Source organism: Sminthopsis crassicaudata, chromosome 1, assembly GCF_048593235.1.
Source record: "Sminthopsis crassicaudata isolate SCR6 chromosome 1, ASM4859323v1, whole genome shotgun sequence".
In the NCBI taxonomy this organism is placed as follows: Eukaryota; Metazoa; Chordata; class Mammalia; order Dasyuromorphia; family Dasyuridae; genus Sminthopsis; species Sminthopsis crassicaudata.
The window spans coordinates 533,847,704-533,871,647 of record NC_133617.1 but is presented as its reverse complement, the minus strand read 5'-3'; the positions used below and the strand labels follow the sequence as shown (position 1 = coordinate 533,871,647).

At 33.1% G+C, this 23,944-nt stretch overlaps 1 protein-coding gene across 14 annotated transcripts in view; it reads right to left on the bottom strand.

The window, feature by feature from the left end:
- The window catches only part of PAM (peptidylglycine alpha-amidating monooxygenase), a 344,584-nt gene that overhangs the window by 96,784 nt on the left and 223,856 nt on the right, over positions 1–23,944 (bottom strand). For all 14 annotated transcript variants that reach the window (XM_074281870.1, XM_074281880.1, XM_074281881.1 and 11 more), the window contains 5 exons: positions 8,460–8,508; positions 7,303–7,370; positions 4,926–5,006; positions 4,533–4,609; positions 3,995–4,098 (listed from right to left, as the gene is read on the bottom strand). In XM_074281870.1, the coding sequence (XP_074137971.1) occupies positions 3,995–4,098; positions 4,533–4,609; positions 4,926–5,006; positions 7,303–7,370; positions 8,460–8,508 (379 nt within the window). The remainder of the gene's footprint in view (positions 1–3,994; positions 4,099–4,532; positions 4,610–4,925; positions 5,007–7,302; positions 7,371–8,459; positions 8,509–23,944) is intronic.

Sequence of the window (23,944 nt, the reverse complement as noted above, 5' to 3'; positions counted from 1 at the left end):
AAATTATTATAGGGAAAGGATCCTCCTACCGGAAGATGAAGCAGCTACTTTCAAATAGAGTTCCTTCTGCCAATCACAGCGATTCTATCTGATTGACCAGAGTGATGTAATCTTGAAGAAGATTCTGGCATCATGTACTTCAATTACAAAGATTGTATATGTCCCACATCTCCCACATCTCAGAAAACTTGTAAGAAATGAATTTATGCCTCCCTCAGTCTAATATTTTCTTGGATCAAACTCCAACAAGACTTAACTGATAAAAGTGGACTTTTTTTTAGTCTTCATATTTCTTTTATTAAAGCTTTTTATTTTCCAAACATATGCGTGGACAATTCTTCAACTTTAACTCTTGTGTTCCAATTCCTCCCCTTTTCCCCAACTCCCTCCCCTAGATGGCAAATAGTCCAATATATGTTAAACATGATAGAAATATATGTTAAATCCAATATCCAATTCTACAATTATCTTGCTGCACAAGAAAAATCAAATCAATCCAGAAAAAAAATGAGAAAGAAAATAAAATGCAAGAAAACAACAACAAAAAGAGTGAAAAATGCTATGTTGTGGACCCTACTCCAGTGACAATAAAGACAGAATTAAGAAGGCCTATAGAGTATCAACTTAATCTTTGCCTAAGTCCATTTTTAAGAGAGTCATCTACACTCAGAGAGAAGACTGTGGGAACTAAGTAGGGTTCACAACAGCATTTTTCACCCTTTTTGTTTCTTCTCTTAGATTGACAGGTATCCTTTCCCTCATAATAGTTTGAAAAATACTTTCTAGGTAAAAGGCTTGAGGGATCATAAGTAGAGTTATTGGGAGGTGCTTTGGTTTGTAAAGAGATGAAGCTCTCTTTACATAACTGTTATGACTATATATTTATCTGGAAGAAACAAGATCCCTTAGCTGACTTGGTGGCAAACTTGAGCTCCAATCTGAGTGTAAGAGATTCCTTTCCTGACCCCTATTGTCTCTCAACACAGGCCATTTAAGGGCTAAATTTTAGAATCACTCTTAGGATAGGGTTTCCTGGAAGTGCTAGGTGGTGGCTATTAGACTAGAGCACAGGACAGGTCTTGGTAATCACCTATTACTAAAATAGGCTAAAAGACAGAGACTAATGGCCTCTTGGTTATATTTTAACTGATCTAAGATGAAGATAATGACCGTTTCTGTCACTGCTTTTCATTGGGAGACCCCCCAGAATTTTGCAAAGATTTCACATCACCTACCTCTTGGATTAGATCATTGAAATTTGAGCTTTATTCCTTCCGAAGGGGGAAATCAAAGCCTAGGGTTTTTAGAGTGCAATGACCATATTTTAATTCAGGATGTTATTTCATTGTATTTATTTTTCTGTGCTTCTAGTTTTGTTTCACCTACATTAAGACGTTTCTCCAAGGCTGTCTATATTAGATCTCTTGAATCTCTGAGATTATATTTATTTATTAATGAACCTAAGGCCATTTAAGAGTGCAAATGGTTAGAAGATCTTTAAGAACTAGTCACAAGAGTGTGGTGAGATAAGGGTGATATCTATGAGGGTATTTGCCATATAAGCAGAACTAGTTTTTTCCCTAAGTACACTCAGATGGCACAGAGAATAGAGTACAATCCATAAGTCAGGAAGGCTCATTTTGAGGTCAAATATGGCCTCAGACATTTATTAGCTATGGGACCCTAGAAAAGTCACTTAATCCTGTTTGCCTCAGTTTCCTTATCTGAAAAATGAGTTGAAGAAGGAAATGGAAAACTCTAGTGTTTTTGCCAAGAAAACCACAAATGGGGTCCTGAAGAATCAGACAGGATTGAAAAAAAATGTTTTCCTCTGAAAGGCAGAGAAGTTGCCCACGAGATTGGATTGATTCAGGAGACTGGGAACTGAGCCATGCAAGTCATATACCCTTCTTCCCAGACTTGTTTCCATGTGGAGGGTGATGGGGGAAAGATAGGGAATGTATCTATCTGAACTAATGTTTTATCTTTTGCCCTCTGTCCAATGTTACATAGTCTACAAGTGCTAATTTTATTTTAATCCACAGCCTGAATCATCACCTTGGTCTGATTCAGACTTAATAACATATAATGAATGATACACACATCATAAAACATCACATAGGATATAGAAATCACATTTTGTTTCCTCCACCCAAAAGAAAAGATTTTGTCTCTCTGTCTAATATCTTGCATGAAGAACAAGTAGATTTGGGATCCAACTATTCTACTTTTGATTACTGATATTGTTTCATCTTAATAAAAATGGCTTTTAATCTCATTTGACATTATGACCCTGTAAATAAATGATGCAGAGCCTTTTAGCATAGGGCAAAATCAAGGAAATGTAAAATGTATTTAAACACTTGCTAGAGAAATTGATAATGAACTAAGAGATTCATCATTTGCCAAAATGTTGCATAAGATTCTGCTAGTTAATATCCACAATGAAGGGCAAGTTAACCATCTATTCTCTAGATTCTTTAAGGTTCAACAAATTCTAACCGCCAAAACACCATGAGATCTAGGAATTTCACTCTCACTCTCATTGCTTTTGCAATTATCTTATTTGAATTTGTAGAAATGCATTTTTCCCTTATTCATGTACAATAACATTTTATTGTCATTAAACCTTGGGAGAAAATAGCACTAGCCAATTTCACTTAGTATAGATAGCAATGGAGACCTCCTTGGAATTTTCTGCTTCCATCACATCTGTTCCAACTTAGATTTGGTTCTGTGATTTTTAAGACTTGAAGGCAAAGTAAAGTAGAGGAGATCAAAAAATAATTGGCTGCTAGGCTCTTTCACCCTTTTCAAAACTTCTTTTGAAGTAGCATAGGGTAGTACACAGCATGCCAAACTTGGATTCACAGGGACCTGGACTGAAACCCTTTTTCAGACACTTAAAAATTCTGTGACACTGGGCAAGTCATTTTTCCTCTCTGAGTCTTGGTTTCCTCATTCCTAAAATGTTGAAGTTGGACTTAATGACCTCTAAGGTCTCTTTCAGGTCTATTTCTATGGCCCTAATATGATTCTCATACCAAGTCTGAGAAGCAAAACATGACCATATATTATTATGATTTCATCTTTTTTTTTCTTTCTTTACAAATGAAAAAAGTTCATTTGGTTTTTAAGTTCTCAAATTGGCTCCTAGACCTATAATTTGTAAAACCTTACTATAAAATGTAAAGTTATATTACCAGAAAGCTAAATTCCCAGATCCAGTTTCTCAAAAGAAATATCTCCCCAAGTTAAAAAAAAATCAACATTATACTCTCAGCTTTTAAAAAAAGATGACAAAATTGTTCACTTGCAAAATGTTTCTTAATCTATTACATAATTATAAAGATCTTCTTCATTATTCTATTCAATGTCCCCAATATACAACTACATGAAACATTCCTCCTATTCAATAACAGTGAATTTTCTTCTTTCTAGGCAAAATGATTTGCTTCTGTTTATTGGTTAATAACTCCATAAAACAAGTAACTGGGACTATGTGGGGGGGGAAGAGGAGAGAGAGGATATTTTTATTCTGAATTATTCTGTTTCATATATATTTTTTAAATCTTATATAAACTTTGTAAAACTCTTTTTTTGGAAGCAAGAGGGGATAATGTATAAATAACACTGATTCATTTTTTTGAATGGGAGAATAAAGACATTTTAGAAGCTACATATTTCCAAAATGTTTATACTTTTGTTTATTGATGAAGGAGAAAGAAGGAATATGTCGAGCTATGTTCTCTCAGCTTACTTGATCTGTATTTTATTGATATGGCCTATAAGATATCATGTGGAATCAGGAAGGCAGGAACATAACCCAGTTGAGCAATCTTTTTCTTAATTTGAAAGGGAATCAATAATTTTTTAATTGAAATAATAATACAAATCAGTATGATTATATGCTTGTCCATTATTCAATTTTTCATAATCACGCTTCACTGAAAGAAGGAAAAACAAGGCAGGGAAGGAGTTTGGGGGTACATACCCAATATGTGTGTCTTCAGTTCTTCCTTCACCACTAAATACACATCTTGCTGCTAGAATATCACCAAAACTAACATCTACTGGGTGTTCCACAGGATAAAAAGCCTGTTCATAAGACAAAGATAAAAATGCATTAAAGGAAACATGTTATATGGAGTCTTGGGCTATCTCAACTGAAACCTCAATGCTTTTGGCTTGCATTGAAAAGGTGAGACATTGTTTTTATCATGGTTTTACAGAAAAGTTGATCCCAAGATTTTAAAATTGAGGACACCAAATTTAAAAACAAACCAGATACTGTAAAATTCTGAGAAAAAAAATAAGAAGTTGATTACCCAAATCTGAGAAATTGATCTTAAATAATTTCTGTGATAGTTCATTTTTTACCAATTTATTTAAAATCATGATGGAATTTAATAGAACAGAGCAAGGCTGGATGGGAATTAAGATATGGCATACAAAAGCTATTCAAAAGATTTTGAGGAGCCATTAGGCATTTTTTGCTTATTTCCCCCCAAAGTTCAATTGCTTTCACATACCTGTGGCAACTGAGGACTTTGTCGACCAATTAATGTCCACTGTCCATTTCTTACTCTGTATCCACTTACTACTTTACCTACAAAAAAGAAGTACTTTTGATTAATTATTATTAATACCTTAGAAATACAAGAGTTATCTTTGATCAACTATTTTTAATTAACTACATGTCTCTTCAAAAAAAAACACAAAGAAATCTTGTCTATAGGCAAAACTACCAATGTATTTTTTGGTAAACAGTAAAACTTTTAAATTATTACATAAAATAGGAGTGGTTAATAGCTTTCATTGAAGACAACATTAATACTGAAGGCAATTTTCAGTCATGTTCTCACAATTAGCATAATGTTCAGAAACAAAAATCATATTTAACTAAAGTTGCCCAAAGTACTTACCCAAGTGGTGAGTGTGGACTCTATATGCAAAGAGATGCATTGGATATTTCTTGTAATGACATGAGATATCTGCATTGATCACTATTAGAAATTGAAAGAGAAAGAAAAAGTTATTATTTGATCAAGACAAACGCATTATTTTGTTAACTAGTCCACCAAGGATATTTCTATAACATACACAGGATGCAACCAATCTGCTCTGAAGAAATACTTAATTCAACAAATATTTCTATTGAGACATTTTATATGAAAGATATTGTACTAGGTATATTACAAACTTCAAAAAAGAATTGTAAACCATGCCAGGAACTTTATCACATTAGCAGTTCATAAGCAAAGCTGACCAAAGTTGGATACCTAAAGTATTGTCAGAGATTTTGGACTAATATTTTAATCTTGAAATTTATTCTACAAAAAGTAAATTTGATGACATCTGCTTTGAATTTTAAAAGGAAGAGATTTTTTTATCAAAATAAAACAGAGAAATCTATAAAACCATAAATTTATTAAAGATAGGAGCCATATGTTGGTATACAATACAGTGCCAAATATAACATCTTCCACAAAGTTTGGGTGGCATAAATATTTCTAAAATGAAGTGTTTTGGTCATTAAATTTAAAAAAGACTTTTTTTAATCAATTAAGTGATATAGTGATAGATAGTGATATAGATGATAGTGGATAGAATGGTGGGGTTGGAATAATCTTCCTAAGTTCAAATATGACTTCAGACATTTATTAACTATATGGTCCTGGGCAAGTCACTTAACCCTATTTGTCTCAGTTTCCTCATCTGTAAAATGAACTAGAGAAGGAAATGACAAACCGCTCCAGTATCTTTGCCAAGAAAACCCCAAATGGGGTTATAAAGAGCTTAACCCAACTCAAAAGAACTGACCCAATAAGAATTGGAGTGCTATAGATGAAATAAGAAAATTCCTTCCATGAATGAAGATCAGTACCTCTTCCTCTATTTACAGTCTTAGTCTGGTACATGGAGAAGTTAAGTGACTTGGTAAGGATCACATAGAAATATGTTAGAAGAGAGATCAGAATTCATGTAGCTCTAATTCTAAGGCCTGCTCTTGATACCATCCTACTTCAGTTTAAATAATACCTTAAAGGAAAAATAATAATAAAAAATTAATTTTACTAATTATACTACCTTTTTCTTCAAATTATTTCATATTATTCCACATAAAAAGCCAGTACAGTACAGTAAAAGCCAAATATTATGCTCATTTTACAGACAAAGAAACAGGACCACAGAGTTTCAATGGCCTATTAATCTTATAATGAAAAAGCTAATGCTGTCCTAGTTAGTTTTCTGATTATGAGAATATGTTATGGCATTAGCTTTTCTATAGATTATTTTCAAAGCACATCTGACTTGTTTTTTTTTATGCTTCTATCCTGTAGAATTCTTCACCAGTAGAAATGAGAGGAGAGATGACACTAAAATCATTCCATTATTTAATTAATTACACCAAATTAATTAAATAATTAATTGAAGATGGTGAAGAATGTCAATAAAGGTTTGAGATGTATGGGTCTCACTTATGTCTCAAAATGGACTTATTTGTGTTCTTGTATACAATTAAGTTTAGTTTTACTCAGGAACAAAATTCACTCTAAAAGATAATGACACTCTCAATGCATATTCCGAGTTAAGGGACCAAGAAACAAAAAATACTGGAAAGATTTGTGTTTTTTGCCAGCATGAGAAATTCCTGCTTCTACATCCAATTAGGCAACATGCAACAAAGGTTCTGTAAATGCAATTAGGACTTAATAGATAAGACTTAGGAAGTTGCTTCAACCATAAAGAGGATTTGTTTAGGTCACCCAACTCAATCAATGAGCCAATCAATATTTATTAATTACTATGTGCCAGGCACTTTGCTAAGTGCTAGGGATACAACAAGAGGTAAAAGACCTGGCATCAAGATCAAAAGATTTGGCCTCAAGGAGCATATAATTTTGAAAAAACTGCAAACAAATATATAAACAAGATAATATGCAACCAATATATGCAAAATAAGCTACAGATAGGATAAATAGGAAATAATTAAAAGAGGGAAGGCTCTGAAATTAAGAGGAATTGGGGAAATCTTCCCATAGAAGATAGGATTCTTAGAACTTAAAGGAAGCCAGGGAATTTAGTAACTGAGGGGAGAAGAGAGAGTACATCAGGAATGGATGACATCCAGAGAAAGTGCCCAGAACTGAGGAATGGAGTTTCTTGTTTGTAGGAGCTGATGTTACCGAGGTGGATGTGGGACCAATGATTTTTGACTCAAATTCCAATGCTCTATATGCTTGGCTCTAATGAGTTTTTAAAACTTCATTATTTAATATTTAGCATAACTTCACTCACCTTTCTCTCCTGGTGGTATGACAGTATCCACAGACATCATAAGATACATGCCAGCAATTAATGGCTGCCTACAGAAAACAATCATGTTTATCTCATGTTTCTCCAAAAAAAAAAGTACAACCATTAAATTTATAATTTTATAAAAAATAAAATATGCTGTAAAACATTAGCTTAACAAATGTTAATTAATAAATAATTTTTATATCATAGGGAATATTTATATCATAGGGAATAACAAATGCTGCTATGTTTCCTAGATGGATGGTCGAAGAGTAGAGAAGACAGCATATAAATAAATTCCCCTACATAATTTAAAACAATAAAATAGAACTAAATTATAATTAAAACATATTTTTGAATATCTAAAATGACATAAATATTGTTAAAATCTAATTAATAATCCCTGCAGTTGGATGGGAAGAAGCTACAATGTGATCCTTTTCATTTCTCAGGTAGATTGGAGATGTTTCTCATTGGATTTGAAGAGGTTGAAGAATCCCAGGGAGACCAGGACAATTGAAGGCTTAAGGAATCATTTAAAGAAGACTTAATTGCAAAATAATGGTTCCAGAGAGAGAATGAAAGGGGAAATGGGGTAAAAGAAGTACTATTTCTACCATGCCTGATCATTAGGTGAAGAATAGGCAAAGAGAATATCTTCAATTGTGCTCAACAGAATAAAATGCTTCTGACAAAAGTAAAAATGGGAAAACCCCAAATGAAAAGAAATAAGAACAAGAAGCTACATCATAAATTTCTAATATGAACCACTATCACAGTTCTTTTTATCAAATAGATCAATACTAATTTATACAATAGGGCAAATCCTTCATTTTAATTTTAATAACAGTTCAATATAATTTTTTCAAAGTTGATCAGTATACTATATTGGCAAAATACTGATTGGTTACATGCTAAAGAAAATATACAATATAAAATACAGAAAAAAGTTGATTTCATCATCATCTTTCCACACTTCCCTCCTAATATTCATTATTATGATTGGATCAAAATTAGTTTCAGAGTTCTTGGTAACCGAAATAATACTGTTTTTCTCTGAGCTATGAGTCTATGGGTTTGGATAAAGGAACAGGGTGATCCCAGAGAGCTACCTGATTTTAAAGTTTTAGTTCACACTTTATAATTAAAAGACTTACTGTAGGCGTGTCAAATGTAAGGTCACACCAGAACAATCCTTGTGGTTATCTGAAAATACAAAAACAAACTATGAGAATGGCACATCAAGATAGGGACTTCAATGTGATTAAATTTTCTTACATCATGAGAATCATACTTTAAAATTTATAAATTGCTTTGACATATATTTTCTTAATTGTCTTCAGATATTTCACAAGTACGAAAATTGGCAATCCAAGTCAAACATCCACAGAGATTCAACTGAATGAGTTAGATTATTAGCTTTATGAAGACTCCCTTGATTTCATTTATTTATTAATTTATTTTTCCATATTGACAAATATTTGCAGGACATTTCTAACAGGATATCTCATGGGAATCTCAGACTCAATGTCTAAAATGGAACTGACTCTTTCCCCTAAATTCATCATCTCTCCTCTAAGTTTTCCTGATTTTCTCATGAAGAGCAAGAGAAGAGCTCATTCCTTATTTTCACCCCAGTAGATGTAATGAATCAGTAAAGAATGAGCTTTATTCTTGGGATCCCTGACTGCCACTTTGCTTTGCTTTTCTTGAATATCTAACAATTCTAAGATGGACATGGACAACTTTGGAGGCAACCTTCTGAGTTTGAGAGATCAGTATTTCTGGGGGTCCTCAGGTTATGACATGCCCCTTTCACATCCACTAAGGCAATTCTAGAGGAGAAGGTGACCCATTATCATGGAAAGATAAGGCTAGTCCCTATTTTGGCTTACAAAAAAGATATAGACCTGGACAGTGCAAAGCTGAGGTGAAATATAAAATGTTTCTTCAACTATCAGTTTTCTGGAAGAGTTCAATAGTAATTATGTTACTATTATTATTTTTAATCTTCTATTTATTAATTTGAACTTAAGCTCTTGTATTTCAGATTTCTTTTGTGTAGAATGAACAAATAGCTGTTCAAAACCTGACCTATACTGTACACTGGGTATACTCTTTACTGTCCTTACCTCATTTTTTAGAAGATTCTAGGTATTTGTCAACATAAAAACTAAACATAAACCTGAGGTTGGGATGTAAAAACCTAGAGATGATGTGACAAAGGAACCTGATCATTTTCTTTGGAGTTCTTGAAGAACTAAACCAGACCCACACACCCCTGGGTCTATAGCAAAGGGGATCTTTAACACAGAAAGTAAAGGCATAGTGCTTCTGTCTTTGCTGGGACCAGAATAATTTAAAACAAAACAAAACAAAACAAAAACAAAAACAAAACAAAACAAAACACTCACCGACATATACATAGATCTATGATTATTTTGTGGAGATGAAGAGGTCCTGAGTAACTTGGTGGGGTTGGTAGAGAAAGAAATACTGATAAGATTATAATACTCCCTGAGGCAATCAGGGAAGGGGATTGATGGGGATCAGCTCACTTACAATCTCACCCCTTTGTAGGTCTTAGAAAATCCCACCTGACTGTATCCAATCAAAGTCAAGTTATGATATCAAACTCCTGACGTTAAATTTCCTCTATACATCTGCCCATGGCCTATACCACTTTTCCTAAAATTTCTTTTTAATCCCGTACTCTCCCTATGCCTTGTGGTGTTTTTTTTTTTTTTTCCCTACTATAGCTAACTCTTTTAGGGTGCTAAACTGCTCTGTGGATTTAACCTGCCAGTCAATGGCAGACTTCTACCTTGTGGTATATTCCTTTTCTCTTGATTAACTGTGGGTTCCACTGGGGAACTTGTTTTTTCCTTTATTAGTTTTTAAAAACCCCTTTCTTTGCTAACTATACTCTCTCCCAAATCTATTTCATATTTACCATTCCTGGCATCTACTTTACCTCTTCATTTTGTCTGTAACTTCTCATAAACAAAGGTACCTTTTATCAAAGAGAATGCAACTATGAATTCCACATGTGCCCTGTGCCTCATATTTTGAACAAGGAATTGCTATCCCATCCTTTGGTATCAAACATTATTAGAGAAGAATCATAGTAAGGAAATTTCTTTTATCAGTGCAAGTCTACCATTTATGGAATTGTCTCACTATTAAGGGTTTAAATGACTTGCCCAGAGTCACATAGCCAATTTCTGAGAGTTGAGATTTAACATAGAGGACATTCTTTGTATTGTGTCAAGCTGTTTCTTTGCCTTGCATATCAATAAATATTTATTGAAGTGAATTAAATGTCTCTGATCTAGAAACACAACTTTCTTATACAGTGACTATAATTTATCATTCTAATCTATATTCTTCTATTGGATTCTTTATCAGCTGACTTTAGATTATTTTCCCTTTTTTTCATTCAATATCGTTTGCTCCTAGCCAACTCTATGCCTTATATCTTTTGCTAAATCTAATTCTATTACTACATGACTAAAATATATTTTCCCCATTTTGACATGATTAATCCCTTTTGTATTCAAAGACTTTTCCCTACTTCTTTGATATTCCTCTCTAACATTTTATTCCTTTAATCTGTAAGATCAGAACATCTTAAATTTTCCAGATTTCAGTTTTGTGAGGGTTTAAGATGTCTCATAGCTATAAATGTAAAGGAATGCATTTAAGTTTGAAAAGAAACCTTACAACTGAACAAATACAGGGTTTTGTTGGGTTAAAAAAAAGCATTATTGAAAAAGAGTTTATGGGAAAAGAAGGAGCTTAAGGGAATAGACCTGTAAGCCAGCTTGATATGAATCAAAAGTCTAAAGAGACAGTCAAGAGAAATGATGTAATCTTTAACTGGATTAACAGATCATAGTTTTCAGAGTAAGCAGTTAGTCTTGCTATACTCTGCCCTGATTACACCTCATCTATCATCCAGTATTCACTTCTGTGCACCATGTTTTGAGAAAGTGACAAAGTGGAAAAAATATCTAGAAGAAGAAGACTGAGATGATGAAGAGCCTAGGAACTGCCAAATGAGCATCAGTTGCCAAAAGTGGAGGTGTTCAAACAGGGAAGAGAAGATTAGGGAAGGTACGTGATAGATTTTTTCAAATACCTCTAAAGAGGTAGATTATCATTAGAATGGAACTATAATGAAGAGCTAGAAGAAATGCCTAGACATTGCAGAAAGACAGGTACACAATAGTTTTATATAAAGAAAACTTCATAAAAATTAAAGCTGTGTGAAAGTAGAATGAGTTTCTCCAGGAAGAAATAAATTCCCCATCAACTGAGGTTTTCATGTGAAGAAGGGATGATAACCAGCTGTCAAAATTGCTACAGAGTAAATTCTCTACTTAGGATATAGAATAAGTGGTTTCTGATGTCAAATCTTTTCTAAACTCTAAGAACCTATTATTCCAAGATCTGGCTAAAATGGAAATGAGATGACAAATTTGCTCCCCTCCCCAGCAAATGATAACCTTTTCTAATTCTGACTCACTTTTCAACTCACTAAAGATTCCAAATAGCATATTATGGAAGCCCATGTCTAGATTTTTTTTTTCTTCTTTGCTATATAATATTGATACTTTTCTTGAAAACAAAGTCTAGGTGCCACTTCCTACTCAAGATTTTTGTGAACTGCTCTCTTCTTGTTTGACCGTTTTTTCTCTGTCACTCCTGCTTGACATTCATCTAGGTCTTACCTGGTAAATGAAATATTCCCAATACTTAGTCCTGGACTCTCTTCCCTTGCTCTAAACTAATTCATTATGCATATGATTCTCATGACAAATGCTTATGACTTGTTCAACCCTAAGCACTTTTCACTATCACATCTTGACTGTCAGACATCTTAAATTTGAAATGTTCAAAATTCAACTTATTATCTTTCCCCTCAAATTCTTCCATCTTCCTAATTTCCCTATCAATATTGATGGTATTGTCATCCTCCTAAAAATTCACTCAGGCTCACAACCTGGTATCATCCTTGACTCATTCTTGACTCTTCATTCTCATCCCTCTCCCCATATTCAATTAGTTATTAAGTCCTGTCATTTTTATCTCTATAACATCTCTCTTCTTTGTCCTTTTCTCTCTTATGACATTGTAATCATCTTATTGCAGGCCTTCTTCCCCCATTGCCTGTACTATTGATATATCCTGAAAGTTGGTTTTCTTGACTCAAATTTTCCTTATTCCAAAAGAACTTCCTTGAGTATTTTCACTGACTGTCTTCCATGCTTGGAATGTTTTTCTTCCTCAACTCCATCATAAATAAAGTCCCATTTTCTACAAGACTTGTGCCTTCTCTTTGAGACTACTTCTGATTTATTCTGTATATGCCCTTTTTTATATAGTTGTTTTCAGGTTGTCTCCTTTAGACTGTGATATACTTAAGAGGAGGGACGTATGTCCCTGTGTGTGTGTGTGGGGGGGGGGGGGGTACAAGTGTCTGGCACTAGTAATTACTTAATAAAAGCTAATTGTGTTCCTGAAATTGCTCATGTTTCCCCTCTTTCATATGCTACCACCAAAGAAATCACTCTGTATTTATACACACATTTTTTTCCCCCAGTTGCGTCTGACTCTTCATGAGCCCATTTGGGATTTTCTTGGCAAAGATACTGGGATGGTTTGCCATTTCCTCCTCCAGCTCATTTTATAAATGAACAAACTTAGAAAAACAGGATAATGTACCTTATCCAGGTCACATAATATCTGAAGTAAGATTTGAACTCAGGAAGATGAGTCTTCCTGACACCAGGCCCCTATTTCTGTCTACGACACCATCTAGATTCCCTGAAATCTAATGTATGACCTTAATTGTTATATTGTTTTTTTCCCTGGTAAGGAGATTGAGGACAGATATTGTTTCATTTTTATCCTTGGTAGTCCCCAAACTTAGGACAGAGCCTACCACATATTAAGCACTCAGCAAATGCTTATTAACAATAATTAAATCAGAGACAAAATTATTAATGATTTAGCTCTTATTTACATAATTACTTGGAGAAAAAGACTAGTGTTATTTCATTATAAATACTAAGTTTATTTTTTAAAAAAGCAAGAATATAATTTCTAAATTGCCCAGTGTGGGTAACATATTAGTGCTTAATCTGAATTGCTGATAATGAGAATTTTGTGAAACAAGTTTAAAATACACATTTAGTTATAACATTTCAAAAAATCTTGTTCAATATCTGTAACAATGAAAACTCACACTTTAATTTTAGTGGAGAGAAGACAATTTTAATTTAATTGAAGTAAGGTTTTTGATATAAAAATTAAATTCTTTAAATGATTTTTAATAACTAAGTGAAATTTATACATAAATCACAATTAGGTTTCCTTAGAGAATATGCTCTTTCTCCCATGACCTGCTTGAATAAAACAAAATATCACCACATATGACAAGGCTTATTAAGAACTGATATAGGCATTTTGATCTAATATGCAACAAAAGCTGGAATGCATATTGATTAGTCATATTTAATAATTTTGTACTAAAAAAGCAAGACATTGTCCATTGATAATTTCTGTATTTGAGGTAATAGAATTTAAGTATTAACTCTTTAGGCTAGCATGCAGCCTTCCATAATCTCCCTATAAAATATCTTTCTAGCCTGTGCTCCAAGCTTTGCCTTTCAAATGTTTTTTGTTCCTCCCAAACTCACTGACATCTCCTTTCCTAAACATAGTCTACACATTTCTCCCTTTATTCTTTACTCATGTCATTCCCCATAATTGGAATAGATTCTTTTTCATCTCCACTTAATGAAACCTTACCTATCCTTCAAGAATCAAACCAAATGACACTTATTCTATGAAACATTTCCTACCTCCTTCCCTACCCTAATCAGAAATAACTCTCCTTTCTGAATTCTAGTAGGATATTGAACTTCCCCCAAACATTTATACAAATGTTACAAACTTTCTCAATTTTAAGTTCCCTTTGTGATCATAATTCTTATGTGCCCTAATAGATTGTAAATTTTCATAGAGCTTTGTTTTCTAAATAATTTTCTTTTTGAAGATAATATTTTGTTTCATGAGTTATTGAGTCAGTTTATTTTCCTTGATTGATTTTCTTTTCGATTCCATTGATAACTTGTTCCTACTTTAATTATTTCTAGATACTTTCTACCTTCAACAAGATAATATTTGCAAGATACTTACAATAGTATCTGGCATGTAAATGTGATCATTATTATTGTTAACCCAGTGGCCGTCCTTTTCAACAAAGAAAGCCTAACAAAATCATCTACCACTGATTATGCCTGATAGTTCATTTAACATTCCATCTTCACTACCCCTCATGCCATTAAAGCAGGATAGTATATCTTCTCATCTCTTTTTGGGGGGCCAAGAGTAATCTAACAACTTTGGGTTCAGTTTTATTTTAGTATTTTCCTTGTCCACAAGACTGCAGTCATCGAATATTCTATTTTTCTCTTTCTTATCACTTTACACTTCACCAGTCTACATAATACTGTGACATAAAAATGTGAAAAGTATTACACATCTCTCCAGATTCCCCATGTTGCTATTCTGGCACAATAATATTCTGCTATATTCATATGCCACGATCTTTTTAGTCCCTCCCCACAAATTATTTTCAATAAAACAAGGATGTGCTCATGTCAGTATGTTTCTGGCACATGTCGGTACTTTAAAAAGCTTGCTGATGGACTGAAAGAAAAGAGTTTATATTGTTTTACATAGTTCTGCTATTATGTTGCATTTTTCTTTTTTTATGTCCAGAAAGACCAATATATTTGCATGGCCAAATGCAGTAATTTTGTACTAATGGAATCCCTAATGCTTATGGGTCACATAAAAATCTAAATGACTTGTTTTAGAGCTGCTAGATGGAGGATGGGTGTTCCCATGTGGGGTAATGATTGCAGTTTCAGTCTGATAATAGCTTTGATATAAAATATTGTAGGTATCTTAATAAAGCACTGAATCAATTTTCAAAAAGAAATGGTTTCACTATATACTGCATATTAAAAATGTGAAATGTAATCGCTATGCATTACATTAAAATGATTAATTGATGATCATATTCTGGATCAAGGATTTGTCTTCTCACCTAAAATATTCTACTAAATTAATTTTCATTGCAATTGGAAAATATCAAGGAACCACTTGTCTAAAATTCAATCTCCAAACTGAGCAGAATATACATGAGAATTATCTCATGGGCTTTTATTGTATCTTTGTTGGGGAAAATTTTAAGCTAAAAATATTTCAGTCCCAATAATATAGCTTAGATGATCACATTTTACTAAAACTTTTTATAAAGGCATGATATAGGAAGAAATTTTCAAATGAATTAGAACACCTTAGGAGGTATCTAAGAACTCTGTAATTAAGACTGAAATGTGCCATAACATTGAGAGTATTATGAATCTTACCAATGCATTATATTAACAACTGCCAGTTATAACAAAACAAGGGAGAAATCTTAGGAGGAAGGACAGCAAGTTTTAGAGGACAAATATTTATAAAACAATTCATTAATGAATTCATAATGTAACTGAAGTAGTTTAGTTGTTGGAAGAGTAGCATAACTATTTCACGATTCCTGGTTTGATTCCAAACTTTATAAAAATAGAATTTTGAAATTTCTCCTAGGTATACTGTTGTGGATAAAACACTAGAATTAGAGTCAGAAAGGGCAAATGCAGACTACTTCAGATGCTTCCTAGTTATATGATGCTTTAAGGAAATCATTTAAACTTGCTGAACTTCAAGCTCCTAATCAGTAAGCTGGAGATAATAATAATTCCCTCACATAACTATTGTGAGAATCCAATGAGATAATCAACATAAAGCACTTTCTCAACTTTAAATTTATGTAACAACTATTATTTTTATTATTTCAAAATATATACATGGAGAATTTTTGACATTCATCCCTACAAAATCCTGTGCTCTAATTTTTTTTCTCTCCCTTCCCCCCTCTCTTCCAGTTGGCAAGTGATCCACTATATGTTAAATATGTGCTACTCCTCTATACATATTTCCACAAAAATCATACTGCACAAGAAAAATCAGATACAAAAGAAAAAAAATGAGAAAGAAAAGAAAATGCAAGCAAACAACAACAAAAAGAGTGAAAATATTATGGTATTTTCCACATTAAGTTCCAACAGTCCTCTCTCTGGTTGTACATGGTTCTCTCCATCACAAGACCATCAGAGCTAGTTTGAATCATCTTATTGTTGATGAGAGCTATGTCCATCAGTATTGATCATCATATAATCTTGCTGTTGCCATATATAATGATCTCCTAATTCTGCTCATTTCACTTAGCATCAGTTCATGTAACTCTCTCCAGACCTCTTTGAAATCATCCTGCTGATCACTTCTTATAAAACAATAATATTCCATAGCAATCATATACCATAACTTATTCAACCATTCTCCAATGGATGGGCATCCATTCAGTTTACAGTTTCTTGCCACTACAAAAAGGACTGTCACAAATATTTTTGCACATGTGGGTCTCTTTTCCTCCTTTATGATCTCTTTATAATATAAGCCCAGCAGAAATACTGCTGGATCAAAGAAAAAGTATGTATAGTTTGATAGCCATTTGGACATAGTTACAAATTGCTCTCCAGAATGGCTGAATAAGTACACAACTCCACCAGCAATGTATGAGTTTCCCACTTTTTCCCACATCCCCTCCAACATTTGTCATTATCTTTTCCTGTCATTTTAGCCAATCTGAGAGGTGTGAAGTGATACCCCAGAGTTGTCTTAATTTACATTTCTCTGATCAGTAATGATATAGAGCACCTTTTCATATGACTAGAAATTATTTTAACTTCTTCATCTGAAAATTGCCTATTTACATCTTTTGATCATTTATCAATTGGAGAATGGCTAGAATTCTTATAAATTTGAGTCAATTTTTTATGTATTTTAGAAATGAGGCCTTTATCAGAAGCCTTGAATGTAAAATTCCTCCCCCTCTCCAGTTTATTACTTCCTTTCTAATTTTGTCTGCATTGGCTTTGTTTGTACAATCAGAATTATCCATTTTGTATTCAATAATGTACTCAAGTTTTTCTTTGGCTACAAATCCCTTCCTTTTCCACAGATCTGAGAGGTAAACTATCCTTTGTTCTTCAAATTTGCTTATTATATCTCTCTTTATGTCTAATCCATGAACCCATTTCAATCTTATCTTCGTATAGGATGGTAGATGTGGATCAAGGACTAGTTTCTGTCATATCAATTTTCAATTTTCCCAGCAGTTTTTGTCAAATAGTGAGTTCTTATCCCCAAAGCTGGGGTCTTTGGGTTTGTCAAACACTAGATTACTACAGTCATTGACTATTTTTGTCCTGTTAACCTGATTTATACCACTGATCGATTACTCTATGTCTTAGGCAGTGCCAAATAGTTTTGATGACTACTGTTTTATAATATGGTTTTAGGTCTGGTTTAGGCCACCTTCATTTGCATTTTGTATAACAACTATTATTACAAAAATTAGAAGAAAGTATATAAATTTATTTCTCTTTAATTAAAAAAACACCCAACACCAATATTTTTCCTCTCTCCAGTTTTCCAAAAAGCTTATATCAAATCAGAAGTATTATGTAACATAAACTTTTTTCTTATCAAGGATTTTCAAAAAGTTTTCTTTCTATTGTTACTACAATTGCTTGGCTAGTTCATTAAGTTAGTAAATCACACCATATATCTGGGGTAGACATGGATAATGAGTTAGGTTTAGAATTAAACAAAAGGGAGCAGCTAGGTGGTGCAGTGGAGAGAACACCAGCCCTGAAGTCAGGAGGGTCTGAGTTCAAATATGACCTCAGATACTTAACTCTTCCTAGCTGTGTGACCCTGAGCAAGTCATTAACCCCAATTGCATCCAAAAAAAAAAAATTGAACAAGAGAAAGATAGTGGATTAAATTGAGTCTGAGCAATTTCATAATGCTTTTAATGATCCCATCCTTCTTGCTTGGATAAAGATACGCTCCTCCCCCTATTTTGTTGCAAAGTTATGAATCTTGTATCACTACAGTTTCTACCGCATCAAAGTAATTTGTTGTTGTTTAGCTGTTTAGTTGTATCAAATCTTTATAACCCCATTTAGGGTTTTCTTGAGAAAAATACTATAGTGGCTAACCATTTCCTTCTCCATTTCATTTTTCAGAGGAGGAACTGAGGCAAAAAGGGTTAAATGACTAACCCAGAGTCACAAAGCTGTTGTCCGAAGTCATATTTGAACTCAGATCCTTCTGACTGAAGGGCTAGGCATAGGTACCTATTATTAAAGAAATGTATTTGGAAAAGGAAGTGGGGCAGTTATGTGGTAAAAATGTAGTCAGTATATAAATATTGGTGTCTATTAAATTTAAAAACACATAGAGAAAGGCTCCCAGCATGTTCAGTGGATCTTTTGTAGAGGATCTGAAGAAGAATAAGTAAGAACTGACAGGATAAAAAGAGCAAGCATGTGATTACAATCTTCACTTGTGTAAGAAATAAATATATTGATGAGATCACAAATACAAGGAAGCAACAAATAAGTTGTCACCATGTTTCTGCCCATAGGCAGCTAGGTAGTACAGTGAATAGAGTTCTGGGCCTGAAGGGAGGAAGACTAATCTTTGTAAGTTCAAATCACTTTTTCCTGTTTGCCTCAATTCCTCATCTGTAAAATAAACTGGAAAAGGAAATAGCAAACTCTCAGGTATCTTTGCCAAGAAAACTCTAAATGGGTTCACAGAGTCATATATGACTGAAAAATGACTGAGAAAACATTTTATCCTCCTAAAATGATTTAAAAATACTACTTCCCAACTTTCTTTAGTCATCTTCAGGGACATGAAAGGCACAATACTGGAATTTCTATTTAAAAAAAATCTAAATCAGTAACAACATAAAACTGTCTATTTACTATGGCTGAAGGATAAATTATTCAGTCCAAAGAAATTTGTTAAATGTAAACAATGCTATATATTATAAAGAGAATAGGTGAAAACTTAAGTGGAAATCTAAAAAGTTTATTAGTTTATTTAGGAAAACATTTCAAACTTTGGACTCTTATGGAGTGTACTTTAATGACTAAAGTGAAAAGCTGAATTTTATAATCTCCATTTATTTCTCAAGGAATAATGGTTTTGTTTTAATTTTTATAGAGGAAATAAATATACTCAAATTTAAATATCAATAAGTTCCTGAAAACTTCAGAAATCTAAAAATACCGAAGTCAACCAAATATAATATTATCCCAACCACAATAGTAGATTTAGAATCTTAATTGTGATCATGAGTTCTGATACTAAGTGCTAATGTTGAAAATGAAGGATTTATGACACTAGGATAATGTCTGCAATCTAATGTGTTTTGTTCCTAAATATTTTTTATTTTAATCCTTATTTTTTTAATAAGTCTTGTCTAGTGGAAGTTTAATTCTCATAATAATTGAAAAATCTGAGGGTAATAATAGGTGAGTAACCTGCACCATATTCCACAGTGGAATTCTATTTGGGGACAATGAAAACCAATAATATCAAAACAAAGAACTTTCTTATGCATTAAGACATTCACTCAGGGTTTGTTTGGTTGTTTGGTTTTTTCCTAGACTTATGATCTCATCAATGTGAAGTACTCCCAATATGAAAAATTTCAACCAAAGCAGAATGTCAATTCATTTTTAAGTCTATAGCCTTAAAAATCTTCCTGGAGTACTAAAAAATCAAATGAATTTACCCAAAATCCCACAACTAGAATGGACCAGAAGTAGCATTTGACCACACCCTACTGACTCCAAGATCAGACCTCTATTCAATACATGATATTGCCTCTCTTTTTTATTACTTTACCTAAAATGGTCAATTACAAACATTTAATATTTTTACAGCAGAGTTTGCTATTCTGAGAGACTCTATAGTTATTATCCATCCCTATACATTTCATTTCAACTGCATTTCAATCTGAATAGTGAATGTATGTGTTTGTAGACTTATTCACACACAAACACTCATATAAATCTCTTTGAGTAGTAGAAATATTCAAACATAGAGACCTATTTGACCTCTTCCACAGAGTTTTCGGGCCTTAAAAGACCTTGTTATCTACAGATGTTTCAGTAGCAAGAGAATATTTGATCAAAAGCATATTTTAGCATAGCATTTGGCAAGAAGATTTTGACCTTTTAGCTCCAACATGATGCTTGTCACATTGATGCACGACTGTTTTTGTAACTCCCAGATGGAAGTCTTGCCCCTTGCAAACTCAAAAGCTTTGGTTAGCCTTTCTTGGTATCTTTCACCCATGATTTTCTGTCTGCTCTAGCTTTCAGTTCACTGCTGATTCAAGAAAATTACTGCCTTCAGTTTAAAGCGGCTAATGCTCTCTAAAGCTCAGTTAGTCTAGAGCTTGTTTCAGACTCTTAAGTACCAAAACAACATATAGAGCAAAGACAAATAATGAAAATCCAAAGATTCCTCAAACCAAGAATGTCACTGTTCCTCCCGACAGAGTACATATTCTGTGACAAACTCTAATTTCTTCAATCTTTTACATTTTAGTTGGAAAGCATTCTGATATTAAAACACATGAACATTTTAGGAGAGTATCCAGCTTGGTGGATATATGTAAGCAATTTTCCCTTCACTATCATATTTAATTTAAAGATATTTTGAAAATTAGATTCATAAGGCATTCTTAATAGTGACATACAATGCCATGATAGAAGCCTCGCAATTTTATATAGCCATAGTCTTATAATAGAAATCCCATTATCAGATCCTATCTTCTTAACCAAAGTTCAGTTTGGGAGATATTTAATTTAAGGTTCCTTACAGCTCTATAAATTAGGATTAAAATGGTTAAAGAAGAAATATGGGAAAGTACAAAAAGTCACTTATAAGAGGAAAAAAAAATCAACATGAAGCTATGCAAGTTAGACAACCACTTTAAAAGCAAATACTGTGTCAACCATGTAAAAAGTGTTGATGAAGTATTCAAGATAGGAGAATGTTTAAAGCAGACTAACATTAGTAAGAGTAAACTCTGTAGGAGAAGTTCTGAATTAAGACATCTTCCAAAGGTGTATTTTGAGGTCTGAATTTATTTTATATCTGCTCAATCTAAAAAACTTAGTTCAGAGCACTGAAATTGGGAAAGAACAATAGATGAGGTGTGAGGGAATATTTGGGGGAATATTCTATAATGAAATACTAAATCTTACAGGGACTCTAGCAATAACCTAGTCCAACTGCCTCATTTCATAGATAAATAGATCCTGAGAAGAAAGTCCAGAAAAAAAGATAAAGAAATATAATTTATGATTATTCTTCTAAAAAAGATGAAAATAATCTAATAAAACAAGTAAGCCTGAATGTGGAAAAGAAAAGGATTTCTGACCAGGCCTTACATAGGCTAGACTAGTGATTCATGATTGTAGATTAAAATGCAATATAGTACTTATGGACCATAAAGTACAATATATTCACCTTTGTTGATAACAATAAGCTAGAAGAATTCTTTATTTTTAAAAGGATAAGAAACATTATTCTTCTCTACTTCCACAGTAAAGATAAAATTCTCTGCAAACTGTAGGAGCTCTGAAAAAAAATTTTTAATACTAATTTCCTCCCAAGCTGGGCCACTTATCCATTAGATGGCAAAATAGCCAAAACGTTTCCTTTTTTCTGTAAAGGACCAGCAGGATCTTCATAGATGACTAAGTAAAATACTGGGTGTGGTTGCCAAAAAAAAATTAAGGGGGAGATAGAGTAAAAGGGAAAGGGAAAGGTAGGCCATGGAGGGGGTGTATATAATCCAGGGGGTCAGGTGGTTGGGCAGTCTGGCTGTTGTTCTTCAACAAATGGGCTATAAAGCTCCACCTGCTATTTGCATTAAAATAGTGGACTGAAACAAGGATAGCATCTTTCAGTCATTTCTTCATGGGGTGTTAATGGTACATATGAGTGTGCTTCTGAAAAGATAAAAGCAATTACATGAGAAACAAGCCTCAGTGTATATCAAAGAAGAAAAAAGAAATGTTCAGAGGTTTCTCTGTAGGGTAGAAAGTATTTAAAATACACACCCTATTCCCCATGTATAAATTTCAAATTCAGAATTTAAGAGTTCAAACTTGCTGAATACTTGAAGACTGAAGTCATTGGATCATTGTATATATTAGCAAACAAAAGTTCTGTTTAAAGCATATTTTAATAAAACATGAATCTGGAACATTACAATCTTTGAAGAATCATCATGAGTACCATTTAAAAGGCAGTGGAAATAAGCAGGATGCATACAGTATATAAAAACTTTGTCATAGTTTGTACATTTATACATTCTACAAGAGGAGGAAAATAAACCACAGTCTGATATGAAAAAATGAAGGGAAAGAATAAGAGAAAGTAAATGAAATTAAATAATTTATCACAAAAATATTGATTCAAGAAAACTGGGAAGGGAACTGTTTAATGGATAAAATGGGGAAGGCCCTTCAAAATACTAGAAAGACAACTCAGCTTGGAGTCAAGAGGCTTGGGCTTAGGTTCTATCTCTGGCACTAGTTAGTGGCGTAATATTGGAAAAATTGTTACCTCTCTGGATCCCAATATTCTCTTTTGTAAAATGAGTGGACTTGACTAAATGATCAGTATTCTCCTTTCTAGTTAGAAAGCCTTTAAAAGGGCATTTCTTGTCAACACACACAATCCTACTTCAGAAGAATCATTACTGGATTGTCTAAAGAACTAAATCACAAGTGTAGACACATGACCTCAGTGGAAAATAAATAGCATAGTCTTGCCATAGCAATATTCGTTGGGTTCATGCCAGACAACCATGTTATAGATGGTACAGTATTATTATAACAACCTTCTAGTGCTTCCTGTAATAAACCTTTTTTGATGAAGAGCAAAATAAATCTACATTATGATGAATTTGGTGCTATAGCTATGTGCTGTACAAGGCACCAATGCTAGTAAAAAGACCAGAGGAAAAGTAAAAATGAAGAATTTGGAGATTAGCATTGATATGTCAGACTGTAACCACATATCACTTCCAAAGCTTATCAAGGAAAAAAATACCTAATTCTCGTCTTTTTAATTTTGTTGAAACATTGGGATTTTAAATTGCATCACAGTCAAGGGAGGTAGAATCAAGAGAGTATTCTGGGAAGACAGTGGGGTTAATTAACCAGGGTTGTTCTTCAGAGGAGGACACAAGTAAAAAAAGCTTCTTCTACCCCAAAGAGTAACATTAAATGACTCTCTGTCCAGAGAAAATTTATGGAAGAATTCAAAAAAGAATTTAAAAATCAAATGAAAGATATTGAGGAAAATGTAAAAAAAAAATCCAAGAAAAACAGGAAGATTATGAAAAACCGTTAACCAACTAGACAAGGAGATAGTCTTAAAAATGAAAATAACTCTGAAAATTAGAATTGGCCAAAGGGAAGCCGTGAAAATATAAGACCAAGAAATAACAAAATAAAATATAAAGAATGAAAAAATAGAAAAGAATGTGAAATAACTTATAAGGAAAAACAGCAAATCTGGAGAATAGATTAAGAAGGGGAAATATAAGAGTAATTGGACTACCTGAAAGCTGTGA